Source organism: Tachysurus vachellii, chromosome 16, assembly GCF_030014155.1.
Source record: "Tachysurus vachellii isolate PV-2020 chromosome 16, HZAU_Pvac_v1, whole genome shotgun sequence".
NCBI lineage: Eukaryota > Metazoa > Chordata > Actinopteri > Siluriformes > Bagridae > Tachysurus > Tachysurus vachellii.
The window spans coordinates 3,849,628-3,875,794 of record NC_083475.1 but is presented as its reverse complement, the minus strand read 5'-3'; the positions used below and the strand labels follow the sequence as shown (position 1 = coordinate 3,875,794).

Sequence of the window (26,167 nt, the reverse complement as noted above, 5' to 3'; positions counted from 1 at the left end):
TCACAATGAGACAAAACCATTTTAGAACATTACAGTGATGTAAACGGGCCCTTTTCAGCTTGACTCCAATGGGGACAATTCACCAGTTGTTGGTTTTCGAATGTAAGGTACAACACCTGTTTCAACAGCCAATCAGCTTGTAGCAAAGTCAGCTGGTCAAGTCACTAAACTGTTGGCTGGTTGAAGTTTTGGAAGGAGGAAAGAGATGATCAGTTTATCAATTTGTTTGTGGAACAGCACTATCTGTGTGACTCAAGCCTTAAAATTTACTCAACTCTTCAGGGCTGCTTATGTACTTTGTGCACATGCATGCTTATTTAAGCCTGGTTAAAGTCACTGTTGACTAGACATGGCTAATAATTTAGTGGAATGGCTTGAGCCTGCAGTGAAAGTCAGTGTTAATTTAAGCAAGGCTTTTTCAAGTGGACAGCTTACAATTAACTGCATTGATGGAATACCCCCCTGTTACTGTTGCTCTTAATTTATTTGTGTATTTATTAATGCTTTACACACCTTGTTCATTCTAAAACAGTTGAACTTCACCTTCTTATCCTACCTCTTGCTTTTTTTGTTTTTCTGTATTTTCCCAGATGGAAGATACACAAAGGACTGTGTTGAAGGAAATGGACTCACCCTATATCTGTATATTATTAGTATGCTGATTGATTAAACACATCAAAATATGTATGCATCCTATATTGTTGAAAAGTCTACAATCTTTGTTGACAATTTATCTGTCACTGTCTTTTTTTTGTCCTTACAAGCACATTGTACATTGGTACAGCAGATTTAGCTAATACATTAAGTACTTGTATAATGCATTAGATTGTATGTAACAGAAAAATACACTGTTTTGTATGCTATGATTATACTTTATATTGTATATTACTTGTTTCCCTGTTGGTGCTTTTCAAGTTACCTTAACCTCGGTCCAGTGTCATTAAATACAACCTTATGACGTGTGACAAATATGCATTTGGTGTATTTTCAATAAATTATTTCCAAAGATGAGTATTTTGTTTTTATTTTTCCATACATTATTTAAAAACAAAGTTTTATGGTTGATGAAAGTAAATAGCTGGAGAAAGAAACATAAATTAAGCATATTTATGTGTAATCTTGTTTAATTTGACATCACACTGCATTATTAATACATTACTTTAAGGCTGGTATTTTTATTTATTTACAAACAAACTGCTCTTGGCATTAAGCTTGAGATATAGAAGTAATGTGTATCTAAGGTGTATATGCATAATAAGCATGTATAAGCTTTGTATTAGTATTTACTGCATGTATTTTGGCATTTTTTTATTTTGGCGAGTGGCTAGACCTGGGAGAGTTTTTGTCTATGTATGTGTGACTGTATTTGTATTGTGTTTATGTACAGTAGTTTCTGTAAATGCATAGAGGCAAACTCCTCACCTTTCAGTGAGAACATTTTGAGATCAAAATAGGTCATCTATAGGATTTGCATAGATCCAATGAAAATGTGTTTTTATGAAAGGGGGTGTGTCTTACAGGGGAAACCAAATGTTCGTTCATTCATTCATTCATTTTCTACTGCTTATCCGAACTACCTCGGGTCACGGGGAGCCTGTGCCTATCTCAGGCGTCATAGGGCATCAAGGCAGGATACACCCTGGACGGAGTGCCAACCCATCGCAGGGCACACACACACACTCATTCATTCACTCACGCAATTACACACTAGGGACAATTTTCCAGAGATGCCAATCAACCTACCATGCATGTCTTTGGACCAGGGGAGGAAACCGGAGTACCCGGAGGAAACCCCGGAGGCACGGGGAGAACATGCAAACTCCACACACACAAGGTGGAGGCAGGAATCGAACCCCGACCCTGGAAGTGTGAGGCGAACGTGCTAACCACTAAGCCACCGTGCCCCCGTTACCAAATGTTTATTTTTGTAAAAGGTTGCAACAATTTTTTGAGAAAAATTAGTTATTGACATATAGGGTAATAATAATACATGAAAAAAATCCCTTGAAGTAACTACAAATGAGCATGTAAAACAAATAACTTTAAAAAAATTAATAAATAAATCATTGCGAGCATACTACTGTCCCGTGCAATGTTCTCATCTTTTTCCCCCACCTGTTTGCGTCCCTGATATGTGTTAAGGACAACCTTGAACACTTGATGGTTCATCTCAAGGGGTTTCATCCTTGTAATAAACTTGCAGAAGTAGTGACCAAAATGAATCGCCTTTTTAAATTACAATTCTGCTGACCATCCAGTGCATTACTACAGGTGTGGGGGAAAGCCTGAAGGACTTGGGTTGAGACTGAAAACATAGATCTCGCATGTCATCATGAAAATAATGTTAAAAATTAGGCCATGTCAAACAATTTAGTAATTTTTGTCAAAGGGGTTCTGTAAAGCTACAGTATGCTTGAGCAAATTCTTTTCATGAAATTGTGATAATTTAAACTTTTCCGAAGGACTGAAAGAAATTAGCTAATAAAACAGATTCTGTCATATTGTAAACTTGAAAGTGAATCATTTTGGCAACTATTTTCACATAAAAAGGAAAAACAAACAAAAAGCTTCTTTTTTATATTCAGGGCCTTCAAAGTGCTCTCTGAAACTAGGCCTGGGATGGCTTGTGGTAATGAAAAGAGAAAATTAAAACTTTGTCTTAGAGCTAAACCAAATACATCAATTGGTATGGTCTCAACCTGGAGAGTAACATGTCAGTATGAAGGTTCTCCTGCATTCCAAACACTGATCTTTGAACCTTGACCTCGGAAGATGTTTGAAGTCTTATAATCCAGCAACAAAAAGGTCTACAGACATGGGAACAGCTGTTATAGAGAGCTCTGGACCTCAGCTATCATGTGAGTATAGTCACTATTGGGCACCAACTGGGGGTGCTGTCAAAAATAGCTCACAAGCAATTTTCACACATTTAACAATTATATTTTTAAAATCTGATAACACCAATGTTTTTCCCACCCTCTAAAGAGGATCCACCCTTAAGAGGATCCACAGTTTAATAGTCAACTTCTAAATATGGGGAATATATCACTGTCTTTAAAAACTACAATTCCCAGTACAGACGCGCCAATTAACTTGTTACTAAGCGTTCAAATCAGCGTCCACACTTGAAGTTCGTCCAAAAACAAAAATTATAATATTTTACAAGTGTTTATTGTAGTTCGTTTGTGTTCTTTGACAAAAATACAAATGAAAATACACCAAATGACTATTTATTCACTAAAGGCTTAAAGAGTCATCATAACAATTTACTGACCAGATGCAGAAGTTGAAACCAATATTCTTTGGCATGGAGTCTAGATAATGGTGGTGATGCAGGGCTGAAAATCTAGATGCTGATATCTATAAAGTTAATCGTCGGAAAACCGCAAAGACGGTTATAGAAGGTTTTTTTATAAAAATTAACTGCAAAGGATTTTCACAAATCCAGGGAATTTGGCACTCATGAGGTTGTACAATGTTATGCTATTTGTGTTCAAATTGTTTGCAAGGTTGTGTTTTGTGTCTGTTTCTCCCACAAAAGCATGTTTTTCAAATAAAAACATACTTCTATAGTAGTTTATTATTTAATTGGAGACCTTTATTTTAAAATGTATGTATTGTATTTCATTTCATCCCACAAGTAAAAGTTTGTTGGAGGTACAGTTATAAAAAGTTGTACTACTTTCTGCTATAGTAGTGAACTTGATGTACACAGATGTGTGTAACTGTAATATATATACAGTCATGTGTTGACATTAAAAAAAGATCAGTTATACCAATACCAGTGATATTTCACCATTATTACCAGAGTTGATAGCACAAAATTAATGCAAACAATCCATTCAATACTAAATAAAAATAACATTTATTGATTTGGTCTTGTGAATATTAGTTTATTAATGACTGCATCATGCATAAAATTTTGGTGTCCACTTTTGCCATTTAATAATCCCATAACTTTTGTCTTACTATGTAGTCATATAATATATAATATAAAACTCTTCTTCTTTTAAATTCTCACTGAGGGCTAAAACCCCTAAAGATGAGACCCTAGAACCGCCCCTGACTTTCAGTACACAGAAAAGTACCATATAAATGTAACAAATTATTATTAATTATGTAAACTGTAATAAAATAACATTTAATTTATAATCATGACATATAAAAACATGTTTCTGAGTGACACCTGAAAAGGAAACTGAGTTGGATTAAGTATATTTCTATTTAAGCCTGCTTGGGGTTAAACCCCATTTGTCACATTTACTGGAGATTTTCATCTTTTCACCACTACAGAAAGATGTGATACAACTTCAAATGCAGCACAGAAAAAAATGTAATAAATACATTTTATTTATTTTTATTCATTTGAAGAGAATCCTTTGGCTGCCAGGAATGGGCCCACTCCTTGCCACTAAAAAAAAAAGAAGGAAATTTGTTTAATTTTCCATCTATGAAGTACCACCACCATTTGTGAAACAGAGCAGATTAATAACAAATCATTGTAGCCAAAAATAAATAAATAAATAAATAAATAAAAATTAACAAGATAAAGTAACTTAATAATGCATGCAATAATTGATAAAGCAGAAGAACAGAGGAATACATACCATACTGGACAGGGCTCCCAGTCAACCAACATTTCTGCTTTGCCCTGTCAAGAAATTAAAAAGCATTAAAACACATAAATTCAATTCTTAGCATAAGGCTATTATGATTGGTTATAGGCACTGAGTTTCATTGATACAAAGGGTCATTGTTGATATTTACAGTATCTGATAATGAATTTTTCAGCACAAGCTCCTTCCTAATCTGTAATTCAAGAAGACTAAACACATAAAAATGATCTATCTAACAATTATGGTATGTTTAGTATGTATTGCCAACACACAAGGAGGTTTCTAAATATTATATTACACTCTGCATACTGTGTACACTATGCATTTCTTGTATGACTGTCTAACCTTTCTCACTCTTTCTCTTACAACACTCCTGATGGGGAAAGTCTCTAAGCGAGCGTGATAGGAGCAATCTGTGAACATCAAAAACATGTTTCACACATTTCTTAGATTAGGAACAAAATAAACAACTAAGAAGACTTAAGTAGTGACCAGACTTACAAGGATGACAAGTGATGTTTATCTTTAATCAAAAGTTGAACCAACTTGTACCCTATAACCAAATTATTCTCAGTTCAAATGTGGTATTCTTGCTGGGATAACAATACCTCTGCTGAGCCACAGATCACAATTGAGAATACTCTACTGCTGCTTCTTCTACTACTTGGCAATGCATTTTGGTCAAATTAGACACCTGAAGCCAGTTGGATTTTATAGTTTGTCTGTTAGGACCAATTATCTGTTGTAAGTAGTTAAAAAACCCAATAGAAATAGAGCAAATAACCAAGGGTAAAATAGCAATGTCAACACACTGATGGAAGCATCAATCATTGCATTTACATGCACTTACTCTTTTGTGGCTTTTTCCTCTCTGGCATATGTCTTAGTCCACCTGTGGGATAGAAGATTACAGTCCAGTCATATATCCACTCAGAAAAAAATAAAAATAAAAATTGACAAAAATGCACTTTGTAATGTCTTTTCAACATCAGTGTGTCCCTGGTGCATCTAGATACCCCCAAAATATGAGAACAGAACATCCTCTCTTTCAGTAAATGTGTACACACAATATTATATTTGGCTCCACATTATATACATCATGTGCAGGCTTATTAGAATAGTAACCAGTAGGCTTCTAGATTGCTCCATCTAAAATGGCTTTTTTCAGACAGACAAGGAACTGAGGGTCTGAATAAAAGGGCCAATTTAAGATAAATAAGGATTTTTTTGTAACTGTGGACATGCAAAGCTATTCTAGTGGAGTTTCAGAATAAAACTAGATTTGTAAAGTTTGTCGCAACAAACTTTGATGTTGTCTTTGACGGTGCAAGTATTCGCAAAGGCCGGTGCTTTTTGGAGGCGAGTGGACATAAGGGACAGTGTTACTTTTGGAAGCAAGTAGACAGAAAGCTAGGGTGCCAAAACATTTGGAGGTAAGTGGAGACGAGCATGTGATGTCATCCAAATACTCTTAAGGAAGTTCCCCTCATTGTTCTGAGTGTTTTGATATGTCACATGTCCATGTAAAAAGTTTTTTGATTTTGCATATATTGGGGGTGGGGCTGCAGCACAACCGAAAGGCCAGTTGGTACACCAATTTAAAAGTTTGTTCAGAGTATCACCCTAAAGGAGCTGGCCGAGTTTGGTGTAGATAGTTCAAAAGCTTGTCGAGTTATAAACCTCCAAAGTTTATAATGGGAGTCTATGGGAAAAAAGGAAGTACCGGTACTCGGATCGCTAAGAAAAGTCATAGCAACAAACTTCAGACCAGCGTCTACAACATATCTGAATTTGGTTCATGTGGCTTGAAAGCCCTAGGAGGAGTTACTCTTGATAAATTTTTGTCTAAGGAAAACAGAATGTTGGCTTCTACAAAGCCAACATAAATATAGAACTGGGAATAAGCATAAGAGGTCCCCTTTAAATTCTATTTAATTGATTCAATTCCTTATGAGAATCTGCTTGACAAATGAGCTATGTTAATAGAGATATCAGATCCACCAATAATTACCCTACAAACATTATTTACATACCTGACTTTTTCTTTTTGGGACTTGTGACTGTGCCCCTGGCTGACCCTGTGAAGACAGCTGTGGGTTTGGAGAAAGAAAATTACTCATATACCAAATAAAGCTTTAACTTATTATTTAAAATACTAGATCACAATAACACACAAGTGCGGCATGTGGTGTGGTTAGCATGAAATGCGCTCATCAAATTTCATGACAATCCAATTGATTTTAAGATTTGTTGCCTTCAAACGCTCATGGACATAAACACTGACATCCTTTGACCCCACTGACAAGAAAGACCTAAGGATGCACTGAATTTTAGACTCTCTCTTATGTGTGCTCTGTAAGCACTTCTAAAACTGTGTTTCAATTGGTGCCATGAGTTTGCTTTGCTTTTAGAAATAACTATACATATAGTATGCACAAAAAAAATGACCAAAATCAAATGTATGCTTAATTTGTGAGGCCTGATGGGAGGGGGGGTATTTTTACAGTTGGATACTTTCATATTCTAGCATCTCTGGCTGGTTTCTCTAACGTTGCCTACACTAGCTTTAGGGGCGTAACAACAATACCCCTCACGTACGTGATTCTCAGAATAAATGCAAAGTTTGACCTTCATATAATTAAAGTTTATCATTTCAGTGTGTTTTAGGTCATGTAAGTTTCAACATTAAAGCAATTTTAAACCATTCGAGCACACATTAATTTAATGGTTAATTCTTTCCAAATAGAGCTATTCAAGTTATCTGGTGAATTTTTTTGTGAATTTCTATCACAATATATGGTGCAGAAAAACAAAATTTTTACATTTTAATTTTTTCAAATATCATGGGGCCATGATTTGTTCCAACAGCCCTAGTACAGATAGATCTATCATCTGTCTAATAATATAATATCAGATGGACTTTTCTTGGAGATTATTCATGGAAATGAGAAACTTGAAAGTTTTACTTTAGTATCAAGCAGCAAAAATGTTTTAGCGTGACATGTTAGAGTTAATTTCCCTACTTGACATCATGCGTCCTGCAATGTGACTATTTCACATGCATACATTGCAATGTTGATGCTGAAAATATATATCATGTAGCCCTAACCTGCATAAAGCTCTATGGGGAAAAACAAAACAAAAAAAACACTGGAAGTCAAGTAATGTTAAAGTAACCCATGGGTCAAACACTTCAAGGCTTTACAAATATAAATTGTAACTTTTTAAATCTGTCATAATTACCTTGACCCTCCGAAGTGCTCGTCTGCTCCATCCTCCCCTCTGTAGTGCTCGTCTGCTCCAACCTCCCCTCTGTAGTGCTCATCTGCTCCATCCTCCCCTCTGTAGTGCTCGTCTGCTCCAACCTCCCCTCTGTAGTGCTCGTCTGCTCCATCCTCCCCTCTGTAGTGCTCGTCTGCTCCATCCTCCCCTCTGTAGTGCTCGTCTGCTCCATCCTCCCCTCTGTAGTGCTCGTCTGCTCCATCCTCCCCTCTGTAGTGCTCGTCTGCTCCATCCTCCCCTCTGTAGTGCTCGTCTGCTCCATCTCCCCCTCTGTAGTGCTCGTCTGCTCCATCTCCCCCTCTGTAGTGCTCGTCTGCTCCATCTCCCCCTCTGTAGTGCTCGTCTGCTCCACCCGCATGGTCCTCAACACCTCACGGTTGCTTGTGTTCTCCAATGGGTCACAGGGTGTGAGGTGCAGCGTAATCAGCTGATCATCATCGATATCCTTGGTCCAACCTGTGCAAGTTAAACAAGTGTTGTGTTTCACTCACATTTATAATGTTAACCATGAACTTGAACTGTACATATTTTAAGTGTTAATCTGTTTGAATCATATAGTCAAATTTTTCATAACCATATTTGTGGGCACTTTAGATTCCAGGGAAATTATTGATAGTCTACTGGATGTATTATACATCTGCAAATCTATATTTAATTGATTTTCTGTGACTAAAACAAATACATCTTTTAGTCAAGAAAAAAACAGAGTGCTCATAATATGTATTCAAAAATGACACCAAGTGTAATGTTTGTTTGCAGACTGAGTCTGTATTTAGTTCAGACTAGACTGTGTCGTGCACTAAAAAACTTTGGGCTTTATGCCTCCAAGTTAGTAGTAGTGTGTGTGTGGTGTATCCAGCCAACATTCGATGGTTTCCTTTTTCTTTGTGCTATTTCCGTTAATGTTCCATCTGCATCGTGAGCTCTACAGTCAGCACTACATTGAGATTTATTACAATTTGATTCATTGACTCAGTGACCAAAACAGACCTTAGCAGATATCATGGATCTAATTAGTGTATGTCCCTACAAAAATTGCTTTGGTCAGCGACCCTAAACATTAAAAATATTGTTGTAAACAAGGAAGGAAATATGGCTCCTAGAAAAACCATCTCAAACATAATAATTCCATAGTAGTATGTTTAAACCCAATATTGTTTAAAGTAACAAATGTAAAATTAAACAATCTTAAACAATAAAAAAAAATTGAAACCTCTCCCAAGTTTCTACTGTCAAGGAGGTTAGGAGTGAAATTGACTGAATTTAAGGTTTTTTTGTTTTTTTTTAGGGTTGAGCCATTCCTTTATGATTTAAACACTGACAAAATCTTTTGTGTACTTAAAAAAAAAAAGTTGTGAAAATACAGTGCATGCATCTCACCATCACAAATTTTTTCATATATTGGGCCTATCCTCTGAAGGTAGTCCTGGGCACAGGTGGAGAGTGTGCAGCGAGGAGTTAATATTTCACACTTATTTTCTTTTTTTTTGTTTTCCTTTCCAAGGAGCAGAACTGGCTTGTATCCAATGGCATGGAGTTTCTCAAGCTGCAATGAATTGACAACATTGTGAATTTGCTGTTTAAAGTAATAGAAAAACAACAGCAAAAATAACTAAGAATATTAATTATTGAGAAAATATAACATTATTAATAACAGCATCCAGGTTAATCTAGCCATGGGGGTCACAGTCCAGTGACTTCTGTGCCGGTCCCAAGCCCGGATAAATAGAGAGGGTTGCGTCAGGAAGGGCATCCGGCATAAAACATTGCCAAATCTAACCATGCGAGTTGTCAGTAAGAATTTCATACCGGATCGGTCGAGGCCCGGGTTAACAACGACCGCCATCGGCGCCGTTGACCTACAGGGCGCCGGTGGAAATTGGGCTACTGTTGGTCGAAGGAGTAGAGGAGGGAGGAGAGTGCACAGACAGAGAGAGAAGAGGAAAGGTAAGAGTGTAGGACTGAGAATAGGGACTCTGAATGTTGGTACTATGACAGGGAAAGGTAGAGAGCTGGCTGATATGATGGAGAGAAGGAAGGTGGATATACTGTGTGTACAGGAGACCAAGTGGAAGGGTAGCAAGGCTCGTAGTATAGGAGCAGGATTCAAGCTGTTTTATTATGGTGTGGATAGTAAGAGAAATGGGGTAGGTGTGGTCCTGAAGGAGGAGTTTGTGAGGAATGTTCTGGAGGTAAAGAGAGTGTCAGACAGGGTGATGAGTCTGAAGTTAGAGATTGAAGGGGTGATGTTGAATGTTGTTAGTGGTTATGCCCCACAGGTAGGTTGTGAGTTAGAGGAGAAAGAGAGATTCTGGTGTGAATTCGATGAGGTGATTGAGAGTATTCCCACGGGTGAGAGAGTGGTGATAGGAGCGGATTTTAATGGACATGTTGGTGAGGGGAACACAGGTGATGAGGAGGTGATGGGCAAGTTTGGAGTTAAGGAAAGGAACCTTGAAGGACAGATGGTAGTAGACTTTGCTAAGAGGATGGACATGGCTGTGGTTAACACGTATTTTCAGAAGAGGGAGGAACATAGAGTGACTTACAAGAGTGGAGGTAGGAGAACACAGGTAGACTACATCCTTTGTAGAAGAGGCAATCTGAAAGAGATTAGTGACTGTAAAGTGGTAGTGGGAGAGAGTGTAGCCAGACAGCATAGGATGGTGGTGTGTAGGATGACTCTGATGGTCTGTAAGAGGAAGAGGTCAAAGATAGAGAAGAAAACTAAGTGGTGGAAGCTGAAAAAGGAGGAATGTTGTGAGGAATTTAGACAGAAGTTGAGGCAGGCTCTGGGTGGTCAGGTAGTGCTGCCGGATGACTGGGAAACTACAGCAGAAGTGATCAGGGAGACAGGGAGAAAGGTGCTGGGTGTGTCATCTGGAAGGAGGAAAGAAGATAAGGAGACTTGGTGGTGGAATGAGGAAGTTCAGGATAGTATACAGAGGAAGAGATTAGCCAAGAAGAAGTGGGATATGGACAGGACTGAAGAGAATAGACAGGAATACAAGGAGTTACAGCGCAGAGTGAAGAGGGAGGTGTCTAAGGCCAAGCAGAAGGCATATGAAGAGTTGTACACTAGGTTAGACACTAGAGAAGGAGAGAAGGACTTGTACAGGTTAGCTAGACAGAGGGATCGAGATGGGAAGGATGTACAGCAAGTTAGAATTATTAAGGATAGAGATGGAAGGGTGCTCACAAGTGAGGAGAGTGTACAGAGGAGATGGAAGGAATACTTTGAGGAGCTGATGAATGAGGAAAATCAGAGGGAAAAAAGAGTAGAAGGGGTGAACTCTGTGGAACAGGAAGTAGAAAAGATTAGAAAGGATGAAGTCAGGAAGGCTTTGAAGAGGATGAAAAGTGGAAAGGCAGTTGGTCCTGACGACATCCCGGTAGAGGTCTGGAAGTGTCTAGGAGAGGCAGCAGTGGAATTTTTAACTAGTTTGTTCAACAGGGTATTAGAAAGTGAGAGGATGCCTGAGGAATGGAGAAGGAGTGTGTTAGTGCCGATCTTTAAGAATAAGGGTGACGTGCAGAGTTGCAGCAACTATAGGGGGATAAAGTTGATGAGCCATACAATGAAGTTGTGGGAAAGAGTAGTGGAAGCTAGGTTAAGGAAGGTGGTGGAAATTTGTGAGCAGCAGTATGGCTTCATGCCGAGAAAGAGCACAACAGATGCAATTTTTGCTCTGAGAATGTTGATGGAGAAGTATAGGGATGGTCAGAGGGAGTTGCACTGTGTGTTTGTAGACTTAGAGAAAGCGTATGACAGGGTGCCAAGAGAAGAGCTGTGGTACTGTATGAGGAAGTCAGGAGTAGCAGAGAAGTATGTCAGAGTGGTGCAGGACATGTATGAGAGGAGCAGGACAGTGGTGAGGTGTGCTGTAGGTCAGACAGAGGAGTTTACAGTGGAGGTGGGACTGCATCAGGGATCGGCTCTGAGCCCCTTCCTGTTTGCTATAGTGATGGACCAGTTGTCAGAGGAGGTCAGACAGGAGTCTCCTTGGACGATGATGTTTGCAGATGACATTGTGATCTGTAGTGAGAGCAGGGAGCAGGTGGAGGAAAACCTGGAGAGGTGGAGGTTTGCGCTGGAGAGAAGAGGAATGAAAGTCAGTCGTAGTAAGACTGAGTACATGTGTGTGAATGAAAGGGAGGGAAGTGGAACAGTAAGGTTACAGGGTGAAGAGGTGAAGAAGGTACAGGAGTTTAAGTACTTGGGGTCAACAGTCCAGAGTAATGGAGAGAGTGGGAAAGAAGTAAAGAAGCGAGTGCAGGCAGGTTGGAGTGGGTGGAGAAAGGTGTCAGGAGTTCTGTGTGATAGGAAAATATCAGCAAGAATCAAGGGGAAGGTGTACAGGACAGTGGTGAGACCGGCCGTGCTGTATGGTTTAGAGACAGTGACACTGAAGAAGAGACAGGAGTCAGAGCTTGAGGTAGCCGAACTGAAGATGTTGAGGTTCTCTTTGGGTGTGACAGGATTGGACAGGATTAGGAACGAGTACATCAGAGGGACAGCCCATGTTGGACGTTTGGGGGACAAAGTTAGGGAGGCGAGATTAAGATGGTTTGGACATGTTCAGAGGAGGGAGAGTGAGTATATTGGTAGGAGAATGTTGGACATGGAGCTGCCAGGCAGGAGGCAAAGAGGAAGGCCAAAGAGGAGGTATATGGATGTAATTAATGAGGATTTGAAGCTAGTGGGTGCAAGTGTTGAGGATGCAGAAGATAGGGTTAGGTGGAGAGAGATGATTCGCTGTGGCGACCCCTGAAGGGAAAAGCCGAAAGAAGAAGAAGAATAACAGCATCCAGGTTAATGCTATTTAGGATATTTAACTTAATGGTGAGTTTTGCTTTTGTATACCAAGTATGTGCAAACAGGAAAAGCTCATACAGTTGAAGCAAAAACCAACTCTTCTGTTTAGAAAAACAGCAAAAAGATGAATATTACACCATGAAGGTAAAAGAGAACTTTTTGCAACATTAGTAGCTTGGGTTTAGCACCTACATTGAAAGGATTGTGTAACCACTGTGCAATTGGATAGTGACAATTTATAGATTAAAAAAATATAATCAAAGGTTCTGCCTTTATTTTTTATGACCAAATGGGTGAATGCTGCACATACATTTACACTTGACATGTGTACATTGTAAAATGCTTTAATGAATGTAGTAGTATGAATGCAGTTCATTTGTTATTTCTCGTTCACTTGATAAGAAAGTTTGGTTATTATATTGCACCTGTGATTCTGTTATAATGCATGCCTGTATTTGTTATGAACTCAGAATTGCATTGAAAAACGCATATTTAAAGTGCAAACTATGAGTATGCAATTTTACATCAATAAGTAATGAAATAAAAGTAAAGCACTAATAAATCCTGTAACTGGTACGTTGTGTGTTAGCTGGGAAGGATTTGCATGCACGTGATGTTCATTCTATTTATCAGCAGCAGTTTCCATGTTTCATTAATGGTTCATTGAAGTATTGTATGGTTCATTGAAGTATTGAAGTACCATTGGAACTGTAGCCCTAAAATGAAACATTATTTTTTAATATTATTTTGTATATTTTTAAATTACTCTGGTGGCTCATGCAAACTTACCAACTTTATTGTATTACCAAAAACTAGTTTGGGACTGCCATTTAATAGCCTTACATTATAAACCTATTATTCATCAGTATTAGTCATATTTGTACAATTTATGTGTATAAATTGTATTTTTTATGTGCATCTTTATAAAGTGGGATAGTACTCTTGTGTGTGTAAATTTGCTTGTTTTGCAATTTTTATATATATATATATATATATATATATACACACACACACATACATATATATATATATATCTATATATACTGCCACAGTATTTCACAGTGTTTGTGTGTATACAGTATATTATATATAATATAAACAAGCAAATTTATTTCACACACACACACACACAGTCATGATTCAATGACCAAAGGAAAATGAGGGTCCCCTGGTGAAACCACTGTCCTAGATGACAGTTTAACATCATGTAAGAAATTGCACCTACCATGATTATGGCTTCATCCTTGATGGATCCACTGGTGTGGTTCTTCTTACGACCAAACACCCATTCCTCTCGCTTGTCATCAAACATCTGAAGCTTCTTCTTGAGGCGCTGCTTCAGAGGCTGCTCCTTTTGACAATGGCAACATATTTTCTGTGCACAAAATAAAATGCCCTGACAAAATGGACAAATCTTTTTTGTAGACCCCCCTGGCATTATAGCAAGCAACTGGACAGACAGACTGACAGACAGAGACAGATAACAGACAAGTAGACAAAAGACAGAAAGAGAGGAAAGACTGAGAAATAGAGAAATTGAGATAGAGAACAAATAGATATTGAAGAGATAGATAGATAGATAGATAGATAGATAGATAGATAGATAGATAGATAGATAGATAGATAGATAGATAGAGATGTTGGCTCTTAAAAGTGCCTTTGGTTTTTGGGAATGAGGTGATTATTTAGGGTGAAGGTGAAGTTAGACGGGATCTGCAGGGAGAACAGAAAAAGTTCATTATGTAGTGAAGGCTAGACATGTTGAAAAAATGTTTAAAATGTGACAAATTATCCTTAAAATACTTAATAAACCAATAAAATTCACGTTTTTCCCATTTTCTGTATGACTGCACAAAAGGCGCGTTTTTTTTTCTTCTTTTTTTTACTGTTAATATGGAAACCGTCGGTCTGCCTTTAATTCTTTGCTCTAACATGTAAACCATGTGAGTCTAATGGCAAAGAAAAGCATCAATTATAACATTTAAACAAATTTGATCATTACATTCAAGTCTCGTGGCTTACCTGGGAAGTGGGTTGAGCGCAATGAAGGAGAATTCGCGGCCTGATGCTTCCGAGTGGCAGAAAAAAACGTGGTGCAGACACGAAAGATGCTTCCTATTGAAATACATTAGATCGAAAGTCGTGCTGAGGGACACGAAAAAAGTTTCCTATTGAAATACATTAGATCGAAAGTCGTGCTGAGGGACACGAAAAAAAGGGGAAATTCGTGTCCACGAACACGATTTGAATAGATTACATTTCGTGTCCTGTGACACGAACTGCCGTGAGACTGGGTTGACAGTGCACTACAAAACACTATCCATAGTGAATATGGATATTCTAAGATGAAGAAAATATCAACATTCTAGACTTTCTAGGGAATTCTTACATCTTAGTGATAGAATAAAGAATTGTTAAGACATTTTTACATTAGACATGGCAGAGAAGCGCTCGAATAATTCTCCCACTTCAGAAGCTAAAAAATTAGAATTGAAAATAATCCTACACCCCATGATTTCTGCTTTGGTGAAACCTCGACTTTTTCAAGTAGTCAGTACTGGAAATCCAAATGCTCAAAATAATTAAATAGATTGAGTAGTGTCAACTTAATTTTATAAAACTAGTCAACTAACTTAAGTATTTTAAGTTTCTAGTACTTTTTTCTCTTTTTGATTTTATTAAACTAATTATTATTTTTTTTTTATTAACTTAAACTATTAAGTATGTGACACTTAAGAGTATAATTTCATTGTACTTATTTCTGTTACCTCTGGGATCAATTATGCACAAATTTGGGGTGTCGTATCACTGCTATGCGGACAACACAACTTTATGTACCTATTAAACGCAAAGATAACTCGGCATACAAGAGATTGGAGGCTTGCCTGCAAGAACTCAAATTATGGCTTACAAATAATTTTATGATACTTAACGATGACAAAACCCAAATCATTTAATTTGGGTCAAAAGAGCACCCAGATGAAGTTTCTATTAACCTTGGTACTCTTACTCCTTATCTTACTTCTGATGTTAAAGATCTAGGATTTTGGCCTTAAATTAGACAAACAAATCAACACTATAGTTAGTACCAGCTTCTTTCACATTCGCAGGTTACCTAAAGTCAAAACTTTCTTAAGCAGGAAACATTTTGAAACAGTTATCCACACTTTTATCTCAACTCGACTTGACTACTGTAATTCTTTGTACACTGGGTTACCTCTCTCTTTCATCTCTCGTCTCCAAATGGTTCAAAATGTGGCAGCCTGTCTACTCACAGGTAGCCGCAAAAAAGACCATATTACACCAATCTTACGTTCTTTGCACTGGCTGCCAGTTCGATACCGTATCGAAATACAAGATTCTGCTATTCGTATACAAAGCTCTCAATAATCTAGCTCCCAAATATTTATCTGATTTGATTGTTATGTACAATCGTTCAAGATCACTTAGATCCCAAAATGGCCTTTTACTGGTACAATGACCCCGTCTGCAACGCAGGGGAGACCGATCTTTCGCAGTAGCGGGCCCTAAGATGTGGAATAGCTTGCCACCACCAGTCGGAACTGCTTCTACTTTTGCTGAATTTAAATCCATGTTAAAAACACACCTCTTTTCCTGTGCTTTTAATTGTTGGTAACTTGTACATGTTCTTTTATATTTATGTTCTTTTTATGTTCTTTTATCTCTATGTACAGCACTTTGGCCAGCTCAGGTGGATTTTAAATGCGCTTTATAAATAAAATTGAATTGAACTGAATTGAAATTGTTGTTTCAACATTAGAATTTCAAAAGTTTTTTGAGAAAAATTTCCATAGTAAACAGTTACACCGGTTTAATCTAAACAAAACTTTATAGACACTGTTCATCCGTGTATTCACAGTTCATAGATGTGTCTAAAGGAATAATTAAACAATGATAATGAACAACCCATGTGGTAATGCTGTCACTATGCAAAGTGAAGTGCGTGTTACAAAAGCAATAGATTATTTTTCAAGACATTTGGCAGTTTTTTTATCTTAAACCTCCGTAAATGAGCTTGTAACGTACACCAACGCTGCATGTGACATTTACAGTAAAAACAACAAAAGCAATCTTTACTAGTATAAAACTAATATTAACTGGTACGGACAAAAACTAAATAAAATTGAAAAGATACTTTTTCTAATGTGTTACCGCATTTGGTGCCCATTGATATACAGTTATAGGAGAGTGAGAAAGCAGTACAATTTAATATGCTTTAAAACTAAGTTGGCAAAGTAATGTAGAACTATATTGTGGTCAAGTTCTGACAGAATGATTTTGAGCACATCTGAGAATGTCTGTTCAGAATCTAAAGTATAAAGCAGTGCTCTCTGGTATAAGTCCAGAACTACAACCATATTCCTACTTGATATTGAACCACTAACACTACGCCAATGATGTAGTACCTGCCTTATACTGTTATAACATAAAACATTAATATACAATTATCTATCTCTACACATCGTATGAAACAAACACATTACTATGAAAACAGTATTAGTTGTATTCCAGGGTCATGATTTTATAACTTTATAGTAATTAACTTTGTGTTAAGCATAAAGAATTCTAAGAACCTTTAAAGAACCTACCCCTCATTAGAAAGATGATGCAGACCAAATTTGCCCTGCGACGACAGACCATTATGAACCAGTGAAAGAGCTAATGGAACTCTGGCCTGCTCTTAAAATGGAGTCTGAGGTAATGTGTAGTAACACTTTTATAATGGTTTTATAAAATTAAGTTGACACTATTCAATCAATTTAATTATTTTGAGCATTTGGATTTACAGTACTGACTACTTGAAAAAGTCGAGGTTTCACCAAAGCAGAAATCATGGGATGTAGGATTATTTTCAATTCTAATTTTTTTAGCTTTTGAAGAGGGAGAATTATTCGAGCGCTTCTGTGCCATGTCTAATGTAAAAAAAGTTCTTAACAATTCTTTATTCAACAAAACACACCAATTCAAGGATTCCTGAGAATTACACAAAGATTGAACATATTCACTATCAGAAGTGTTTTGTAGCACGCTGTAGACATGCTCAAAGTTTTCAAATATTCTATCCCTTAGATGTAAGAATTCATTAGAACGTCTTGAACGTCTTGAATGTTGATATTTTCTCCGTGGGTGGTGCTGGTGGTGGGAGGTGCTGGGAAGGGGGTGGGGGTCTTGAGGTGGGGGTCTTGGGGTGGGGGTCTTGGGGATGGGTTTTGAAAGATTCACTTGTAATCAAGGTTTAGTTTTACTCTTACGAATTCAGCTAGGAAATAATCTCAATACAGTTGTCTAAAATAAAACACATAACATTTTATTTTAGTAATATGTGATAAAACAAACAATTGAAAACACAAATCTAAGATCCCTGGAGGGCCGCGTTTGCTCAGGGGGGCGTGTGCGCGTTTTTGCTCATGCGCGTTTGCTCAGGGGGGCGTGTGCGTGTTTTTGCTCATGCGCGTTTGCTCGGGGGTGTGCGCGCGTTTTTGCTAATGCGCGTTTGCTCAGGGGGGCGTGTGCGTTTGTGTGACGTTATAGATAGCCTCCCATTGGCTAACTTGTTTTAATTACTTGTCACCTATCTACTTGAAAGCAGACACAATGGTGTTAAACAATATGAAAGACGGGGTGTTGGGAGGGAAAAGGGGGATCCACAAACCATCCCCGGATCAAACATGAGTTTTAAGTACTTGTCTCCTATCTCATTTGGAACAAAGACATTGTCCTGTTTTACAACACTGTTTCATCTGAGGGGTCATAAAACACCCCTTTTTTAAAAAACATATGGACTTGTTTTAATTACTTGTCACCTATCTACTTGAAAGACGGAGTGGTGGGAGGGAAAAGGGGGGCTCCACAAACCATCCCCGGATCAAACAAGAGTTTAAAGTACTTGTCACCTATCTACTTGAAAGCAGACACAATGGTGTTAAACAAAACATAAAACATGACATACATCTGTCAGATCAAAGGTATGACCTTTGATCCATTCCTATCAGGAAACATTATAAAATTACAATCATAAACTTTTATTACTTGTCACCTATCTACTTGAAAGCAGACACAATGGTGTTAAACAATATGAAAGACGGGGTGGTGGGAGGGAAAAGGGGGGTCTTTAACTACTTGGAGTCAAGCAATATATCAATACAATCATTAACTTTATTATGAACTTTTAACTTAAACCTAACATCATAAAACATGACATACATCTGTCAGATCAAAGGTATGACCTTTGATCCATTCCTATCAGGAAACATTATATAATTACAATCATAAACTTTTATTGTTTTATGGTTTTATTGTTTTATTGTTTTATGGTTTAATTGTTTTATTGTTTCATGATTTTATGGTTTTATTGGGGGCAATAAAACTGTCAGCTGATGGAAAGTGCCCTCCATATTCTCTCTATTGTATGTCCAAATTTGGTCAATTTCATATTTTTTCACATATCGATACTATTGGTCAGTCCCCACATGGGTCTGTTATTTTTACAAGTTATTAACTAATCTAAAGTCTTGAAAATAGCTTGAACGCAAATCTCTTAACTCCATTGGACACTTCAACTGTCTGAGAAATCTCGTAACTCCACCTCTTCTTCTGCTGCGCGGCATATTTCTCCTCAAGATTAAGAGTCACAACGAATCAACACGTCTTAAAGTGATATCTAAAGTGATTTTCGTGGGGCTCAAAGGAAAAAAAATCTTGACCCCCGCTAGTTCTGGTGCTCGTCTGAGGACAGGAATTTAGCGCAAGACAATCCACTGCAACGCGGACTAAACCCTGTGCACTGCAGATAAGATAGGATTGTATCTTACAATGTCAAGGCAAACCGTTATGTTCAACCGTCATGCTCATCACTTTAAGCAAGCTGGCTGGCTTTTTGCCTCGTTATTATACGTAAACATGCCGTATAACGTAGTGAAGCGATAATTTGAACTTTATTAATTTTATTTTTTGGGTGAACTATCCCTTTAACTATAATTTTATCGATGTTTATCTGTGTTATTGATGTATTTTAAATATCTATTTATTACTGCTTATTATACATGTTCATTGACGGTTTAAATTTTTTTTTATAATATAATATTTGAATTAAATTGAATGTTTTGGATACCACTATTAAATTATTGTTTTTATTATTATTTTACTGACTTTAAGTCAGCCTACTTATAGACAATGCCTCTCTTGGCACTGTGCATGGACACTGGACAATGGGCATTGGACACTAACAAGTGAAAATAGTTAGGTTAGATACATTTGAGTAGGTCTGTTTTGTTAAAAATCGATAGCTGTAATGCTTCTTTGCAGAAAGAAACCCGTGAGCCACGAAGGTAAGTTTGTGAGCAGATTAGACTAATTTCCACCTATTAGACAGCCTAATCAGCTTATTGTGTTTTGTATTGCATCACTTATAGCCAGAGATGGGGGACTCGAGTTATATGACTCGACTCGAGTCGGACTTAAGTCGCAAGTTTGAGACTTGAGACTTGCTTGACAAATATTAAAAAAAGACTCGACTTGACTTTGACTTGACATTCATGACTTGAGACTTGATTCGGACTTGAGTTAAATGACTCGAAATAACTTGTTTTTTGTTTTTGTTTTATCTTTTTTGTCTATTTTGTTTTTAAATCTGTTTTTAAACGCACACAAGAGCGTAATATAACCACGTGACGCAGCAGGCAAGCAGAGGGAGCGCGCGCACTAACTAATAAACCTAAACAGTCGTGACGAAACATGGAAGGCGCTACACCAAAAAGAATTGTTCGGGTACCGGGATTTTGTGCAAGATGAGAAGAGAAGAACAACAGTATGCGACCACATCGCTCACATTTGAATGACAAAGTTCTATCAAATTACATTTTTTGCAAGCTCCATGTAGTGTAAATGGTTGGTCACTGTTTATGTGGAAATGTCAGCTGTTTTGCAATAGCACTTATAATTGGTCTTCAGTGTTAGGCTTTGAGGGAAAAGCGTATGGATCGTTTATGGGGATGCACATATATATAAAAAACATAAACATAAATATAAAAAACTTCAGAGTTGCAAGCACACGCACACACATGCGCACACATTTAATTTAAAGGGATAGTTCACCCAAAAATAAAAAAAATTCTTTCATAATTTTCTCACCCTCTTGATGTTATAACCTGTATAAATTTCTTTGTTCTGATGAACACGGAGGAAGATATTTTAAGGAATGTTTATAACTAAACCATTCATGAGCCCCATTCACTTCTACAGTATTCTTTTTCCCCCACTATGGAAGTGAATGGGGCTCGTGAATGGTTTGGTTATAAACAGTCCTGAAAATATCTACATGTGTGTTCATCAAAACAAAGAAATTTATACAGGTTTGTAACATTATGAGGGCGAGAAAAAGATAACAGTATTTTTATTTTTAGGTGAACTATGCCATTAATTAATAAATCACACTTACTCCAATCATCTCTCTCTCTCTCTCTCTCTCTCTCTCTCTCTCTCTCTCTCTCTCTCTCTGCAATAGTTAATTCACTTCAAGGTTTGTGGGATTCAATAATTTACGTTTTTGATTGACGTGATTGTTGTTGTTATTCTGTTGTTAAAAAGGAATGATCTAATTTAAGGATGTGTTCATGTCCCATTAAAAGGGAATGTCTGTTCAAAAAGTGCCATTTGGTTGCATAGAAACCATTGTACTTTTTTATATATACTTTTCCATGGTCTTCTGCCACGTTTGAGGCATATTGAAACTTTTCATGCTTTTATTTTGGCCTTATTTCAGTTATATTTACATCTTATTCCTTGTAGTTTTGATTTTTATTCATTTTTAGATTTTTATTGTATTTACAACTCACCTGTATGTGGACACCTTTTAAAAATAAATGCATATAATCATTTTTGTTGCAAATAAAACTCTCATAGTCCATAAATACTGTAGATTTAACTTTGTTTATACATTTAGTTAAATCATCAAACATATGTATGACTTGCCAGTGACTTGCTTTACTCAAGCTACGACTTGACTTGACTTGCTTGACATGAAGCAGTGACTTGACTTGACTTGACTTGACTCTCACAAAAAATGACTCGGACTTGCTTGAGACTTGAAGGTTAAGACTTGAGACTTACTTGTGACTTGCAGATGTGTGACTTACTCCCACCTCTGCTTATAGCTCTTAAACCTTTAAGAAAAGATGTATGTAACTACAGTCATTAGCTTTGGTTAACTATTGAAGCCTTTTCTCTTGTCAAAAGGCTCAACGTGATCGCAGACTATATTGAACACTGCTGGCAGCAGCGACGTCTGTGTCCGTACCATTCTTATCAATGACAGCATAACCTCGTATCTCCCTGCTCCCAAGTTATAAAGCTTGTATCACCGATAAAACGTGACTTCGGGAAAATGTTGTGTTAATGTTGGTACACAACAGTATATGATAGCAATATAAGGTATAATAACAACTTTAACGATACAATGTTTAATAACTCAAAAAAAAAAAACGGCGTTTTTTTAATGTCCTGAAAAATTATGGTTTTGGAGATACGAGGATTCCGCCCGACAGCGACTATATATATATATATATATATATATATATATATATATATATATACGTATATATATATATATATATATATATATATATATATATATATATATATATATATATATATATATATATATATATATACGTATATATATATATATATATATATATATATATATACACTATTGTATATATTTAAAAGTTGTTGTTTTTTTTTAAAAATATTTTTAATGTAAACTTCTCCCTCTAGTTACACACTTTGTTCAATTCAAGGATAATTCATGCAATTGTATATTGTTCATTTCTTGTCTCTCCTTATTGTTCAAGTGGTTGAGGTTGATATGGGATTTAGAAAGTAATTAATAAAAAAGTAGACCAATACTTTCTAGAGATAGTAATTATCACATTAATCTAATTAGACTTGTTGAAGATGTAATTTGTAGTTAGTAATTAAGAACTATTTTAGAGTAAATTCCCAACTGTTATAATATCAGAGGTGAAACTGGAAGAACAGTATTTTATTTTATCAGGAAACAACACAAAAATGGTCAGAAAGCACATAAGAGCGAAGCACACTTTCCTGACCGCTCTGCAAACAGTAGCCTTACTAATATGTTCTGCATCCCCAATGTTATACACAAAACTACAATTCGCAAAGAAATGTAAGGCAACGCAAAGCATCTGCTCGGATGAAAGAGCACGGCCGCGATGGCTGATGTAAGGATGGATGAGATTATGGATCTTATTGACTGTAAAGAAATGCATAGGGATGTGACAAAAATCCACTCTGGGCTCAAAAGAATTAATACAGACTCTTCATCAACAGGATCGTCCATAAAAGGACACGCCACTTCATTAATTTTACATTTACGGCATTTAGCAGACCCCTTTACCCAGAGTGACTTATATTTTGTTTCAATTTATACAACTGAGCAATTGTGTCCACAAAAACTTAGTGAATGAGGTGTTTAAATCTCGCTTCCCAAGGGGAGGAGACCGAAAGAAACTCTGGGTTTACTGAAGAAAACCTGCTCCCGACCAGGTTAGGTTCACAGAGTAAGTTACTATGGTAACTGACTCTGAGTATAAGTTATCGTTCTTCTTTTACCTCTCTTTCGGGTTATGTGTTTTGGCATTTGTTAATGTGTTTTGGGATTTGTTAATTTGTTTTGGGATTTGTTAATTTGTTTTGGGATTTGTTAATGTTTTTTGGGATTTGTTAATGTGTTTTGGGATTTGTTAATTTGTTTTGGGATTTGTTAATGTGTTTTGGGATTTGTTAATTTGTTTTGGGATTTGTTAATGTTTTTTGGGATTTGTTAATGTGTTTTGGGATTTGTTAATTTGTTTTCGGATTTGTTAATGTGTTTTCGGATTTGTTAATTTGTTTTCGGATTTGTTAATGTGTTATCGGATTTGTTAATTTGTTTTGCACTTCCCGGCCACCGTACCTTATAGCCTACTGCATGCAACACTGCTACAATGGTGTGACTATACATGTTCATTTTAAACATTTAAATTGTATTGGTTTATTAAATATGATACACAATGTCAGGGAGCTCCCTGACTCTTCTCCCGTGCATGCCCCGCCCACACGGAGCGGCTCGCCGGCTTACTAATTACACACACCTGACTCTCGTTTCAACCTCATCACCCACCATATATAATCCCCTCTCTCACTCTAACCTCCGTCCGTTATTATCTATGGTTCGGCTGTGCATTTCTCTACACTCCTGTGTAAATGCCCAGCTTCGCGCTTCTGCCACAGCGCTCCCTAGGATTTGGACACAGACTGCTTTTTGCATTATCTTCAGGACTTCGTGGGCCGTGCTCCCTAGCGCACCACCGGATATATCATTGTCACTGCTAACCAGTGTGTTTTGGCATTAAAACTCTGTTTGCCTTCACTTCGGCTTCTACCTCTGTGTCTAGCATAACAGAATAACGGACCTCAAAAAAAAAAAAAAAAAAAAAACAATTTCTTATAGGAGGAAACTCCGCTCTTACCGGGAACATGGAGAACCGACCCAGCACCTCCTCCGATCCGGTTCAGGATCTTGACACCGCGCTTCGAGCCGCCTTTCCCCCCACCGCAGCTCGTCCGGAACCCCCCGCTATCACCGGCAGTCCCACGGCGCTCCCGGGAACTTTTTCGGGAGAAGCTTCAGCGTGCCGCGGCTTCCTACTCCAGGTGAACCTCTACATGGAGATGCAGCCTCAGCGCTTTCCTTCTGAGCGCTCCAAGGTGGCGTTCCTCATTTCGCTCTTGTCCGGAAGAGCGCTAGCTTGGGCTCAAGCGTTATGGGACTCTGCCAGCCCCATGATGGACGTATACGCTCACTTCGCCGCACACTTTCGCGAAGTTTTCAGTGGTGCTTCCGGGGTCCTATCCACGGCTGACCAGCTACTTAGCTTGTGCCAGGGGAATGATGACATCACGGAGTACAGCTTGCGTTTCCGCACCTTGGCGGCATCTAGTGCCTGGAACGAAGGGGGCGCTACTGAGGGTATATCGGCTGGGTCTTTTTCCCGAGATTAAACAGGCCATGGCGGTGTTTGATGATGCTACGGGGTTGGAGGACTTCATTAGGAAATCCATCGGCCTTTCTCAGCGACTGTCCGCGTGCCACCCCATGTCACCAACCTCGGGGGATCAGCCTGGACTGGCGACCGCCCCCGACGCCGAACCCATGCAGCTGGGTTCTCAGAGTCTTCCCCGGTGGGGGAGGAACAGCCGCCGGGCTTCGGGCAAGTGCCTGTATAGTGGGAGCCCTGGCCACTCCATCGCCACATGCCCCACGTGTCCTGCTCCTGCAGCGGTGAGTACGGTAGAGTTTCCTTCAGACATTTCTACTCTGTCCACACTCCCGGTGACGCTTCTACCTCCCTCTCTCTCTCTGTGTGTGGATGCGCTGGTGGACTCCGGCTCGGCAGGGAACTTCATCTCTCAAGCCTGCCTCAACAGCTTGCAGCTCCCCCGGGAGAGGGGTTCCCAGGACTTAGCCGTCCAGACCATCCAGGGATGCCCACTGGGTCGGGGCTGGGTGAAGTACTGTGTGCCCATAGTGACTCTACACGTGGGGCTGTTCCATAGGGAGGAAATAAGGTTCATGGTGCTCGACGATTCCACCGTCAGCGTGATCCTGGGTAGGCCCTGGCTGAAACAGCATGCCCTGCATGCTCCTGGGACCCCTGTGACGTCCTGCGATGGAGTGACCACTGCCGGAATCACTGCCTCTGACAGCTTCCATCAAGGGTCCCCAAAGCCCTGGTAGGCGCCACCAGGGTGGAGGAAGCCACGACATCCATGCAGGCAGAAATCCCCAAGGATTTCCCCAAGATTTCCCCAAGTTTCCCCAAGGTGGAGGAAGCCACGACATCCATGCAGGCAGAAATCCCCAAGGATTTCCCCAAGTACCAGGCATTCAAGGACGTGTTCTGTGCCCAGGCTCCCCCCGCACCGGCTCGGGGACTGCTGCATCGACCTGCTTCCCTGGGCTAAGCTTCCAAGGGGCCGAGTCTACCCCCTTTCCGCTCCAGAACATCAGGCTATAGAGGAGTACATCCAGCAGGCTCTCCGGCAGGGGTTTATCATGAAGTCATCCTCCCCGGCTGTGTCGAGCTTTTTCTTTGTGGGGAAAAAGGACGGGGGGCTACGTCCTTGCATTGATTACCGACAGCTTAACGCCCAGATCTCCCCTCTCCCTTACCCTCTCCCGCTTGTCCCAGCAGCTCTGGAAGCCCTAAGGGAGGCATGGGTGTTCACTAAACTTGATCTCCGGAGCGCGTATAACCTGGTACGCATCAGGAAAGGGGACGAGTGGAAGACCGCCTTCATAACGCCCTCCAGACACTACGAATACCGGGTCATGCCGTACGGCCTATCTATCGCCCTAGCTGTGTTCCAG

General features: G+C 38.7%; 1 protein-coding gene and 1 pseudogene across 1 annotated transcript; both read right to left on the bottom strand.

Annotated features, from left to right (window-relative positions):
- Positions 1-2,184, bottom strand: part of LOC132859443 (E3 ubiquitin-protein ligase TRIM39-like) — a 15,986-nt pseudogene extending 13,802 nt beyond the window's left edge.
- Positions 2,185-4,344: 2,160 nt separating this feature from the next.
- On the bottom strand, positions 4,345-24,275 carry LOC132859442 (involucrin-like). Its single transcript, XM_060890188.1, has 8 exons — positions 24,267-24,275; positions 13,940-14,065; positions 9,279-9,444; positions 7,860-8,354; positions 6,650-6,706; positions 5,467-5,508; positions 4,608-4,651; positions 4,345-4,411 (listed from the first exon to the last, which is right to left on the bottom strand). Exons 1-7 carry the CDS (start codon positions 24,273-24,275, stop codon positions 4,629-4,631), a joined length of 918 nt encoding a protein of 305 aa, XP_060746171.1. The 3' UTR covers positions 4,345-4,411; positions 4,608-4,628.
- Between the last annotated feature and the right edge of the window lie 1,892 nt (positions 24,276-26,167).

What these genes read in the sequence shown, in the direction of transcription:
- LOC132859442 (XM_060890188.1), bottom strand. An exon ending in AGGATGAAGCCATAATCATG is followed by an intron (nt 9,445 to 13,939) that starts GTAGGTGCAATT and finishes AATTCATTGCAG; the next exon opens with CTTGAGAAACTCCATGCCAT. An exon ending in TCCCAAAAAGAAAAAGTCAG is followed by an intron (nt 5,509 to 6,649) that starts GTATGTAAATAA and finishes TCTATCCCACAG; the next exon opens with GTGGACTAAGACATATGCCA.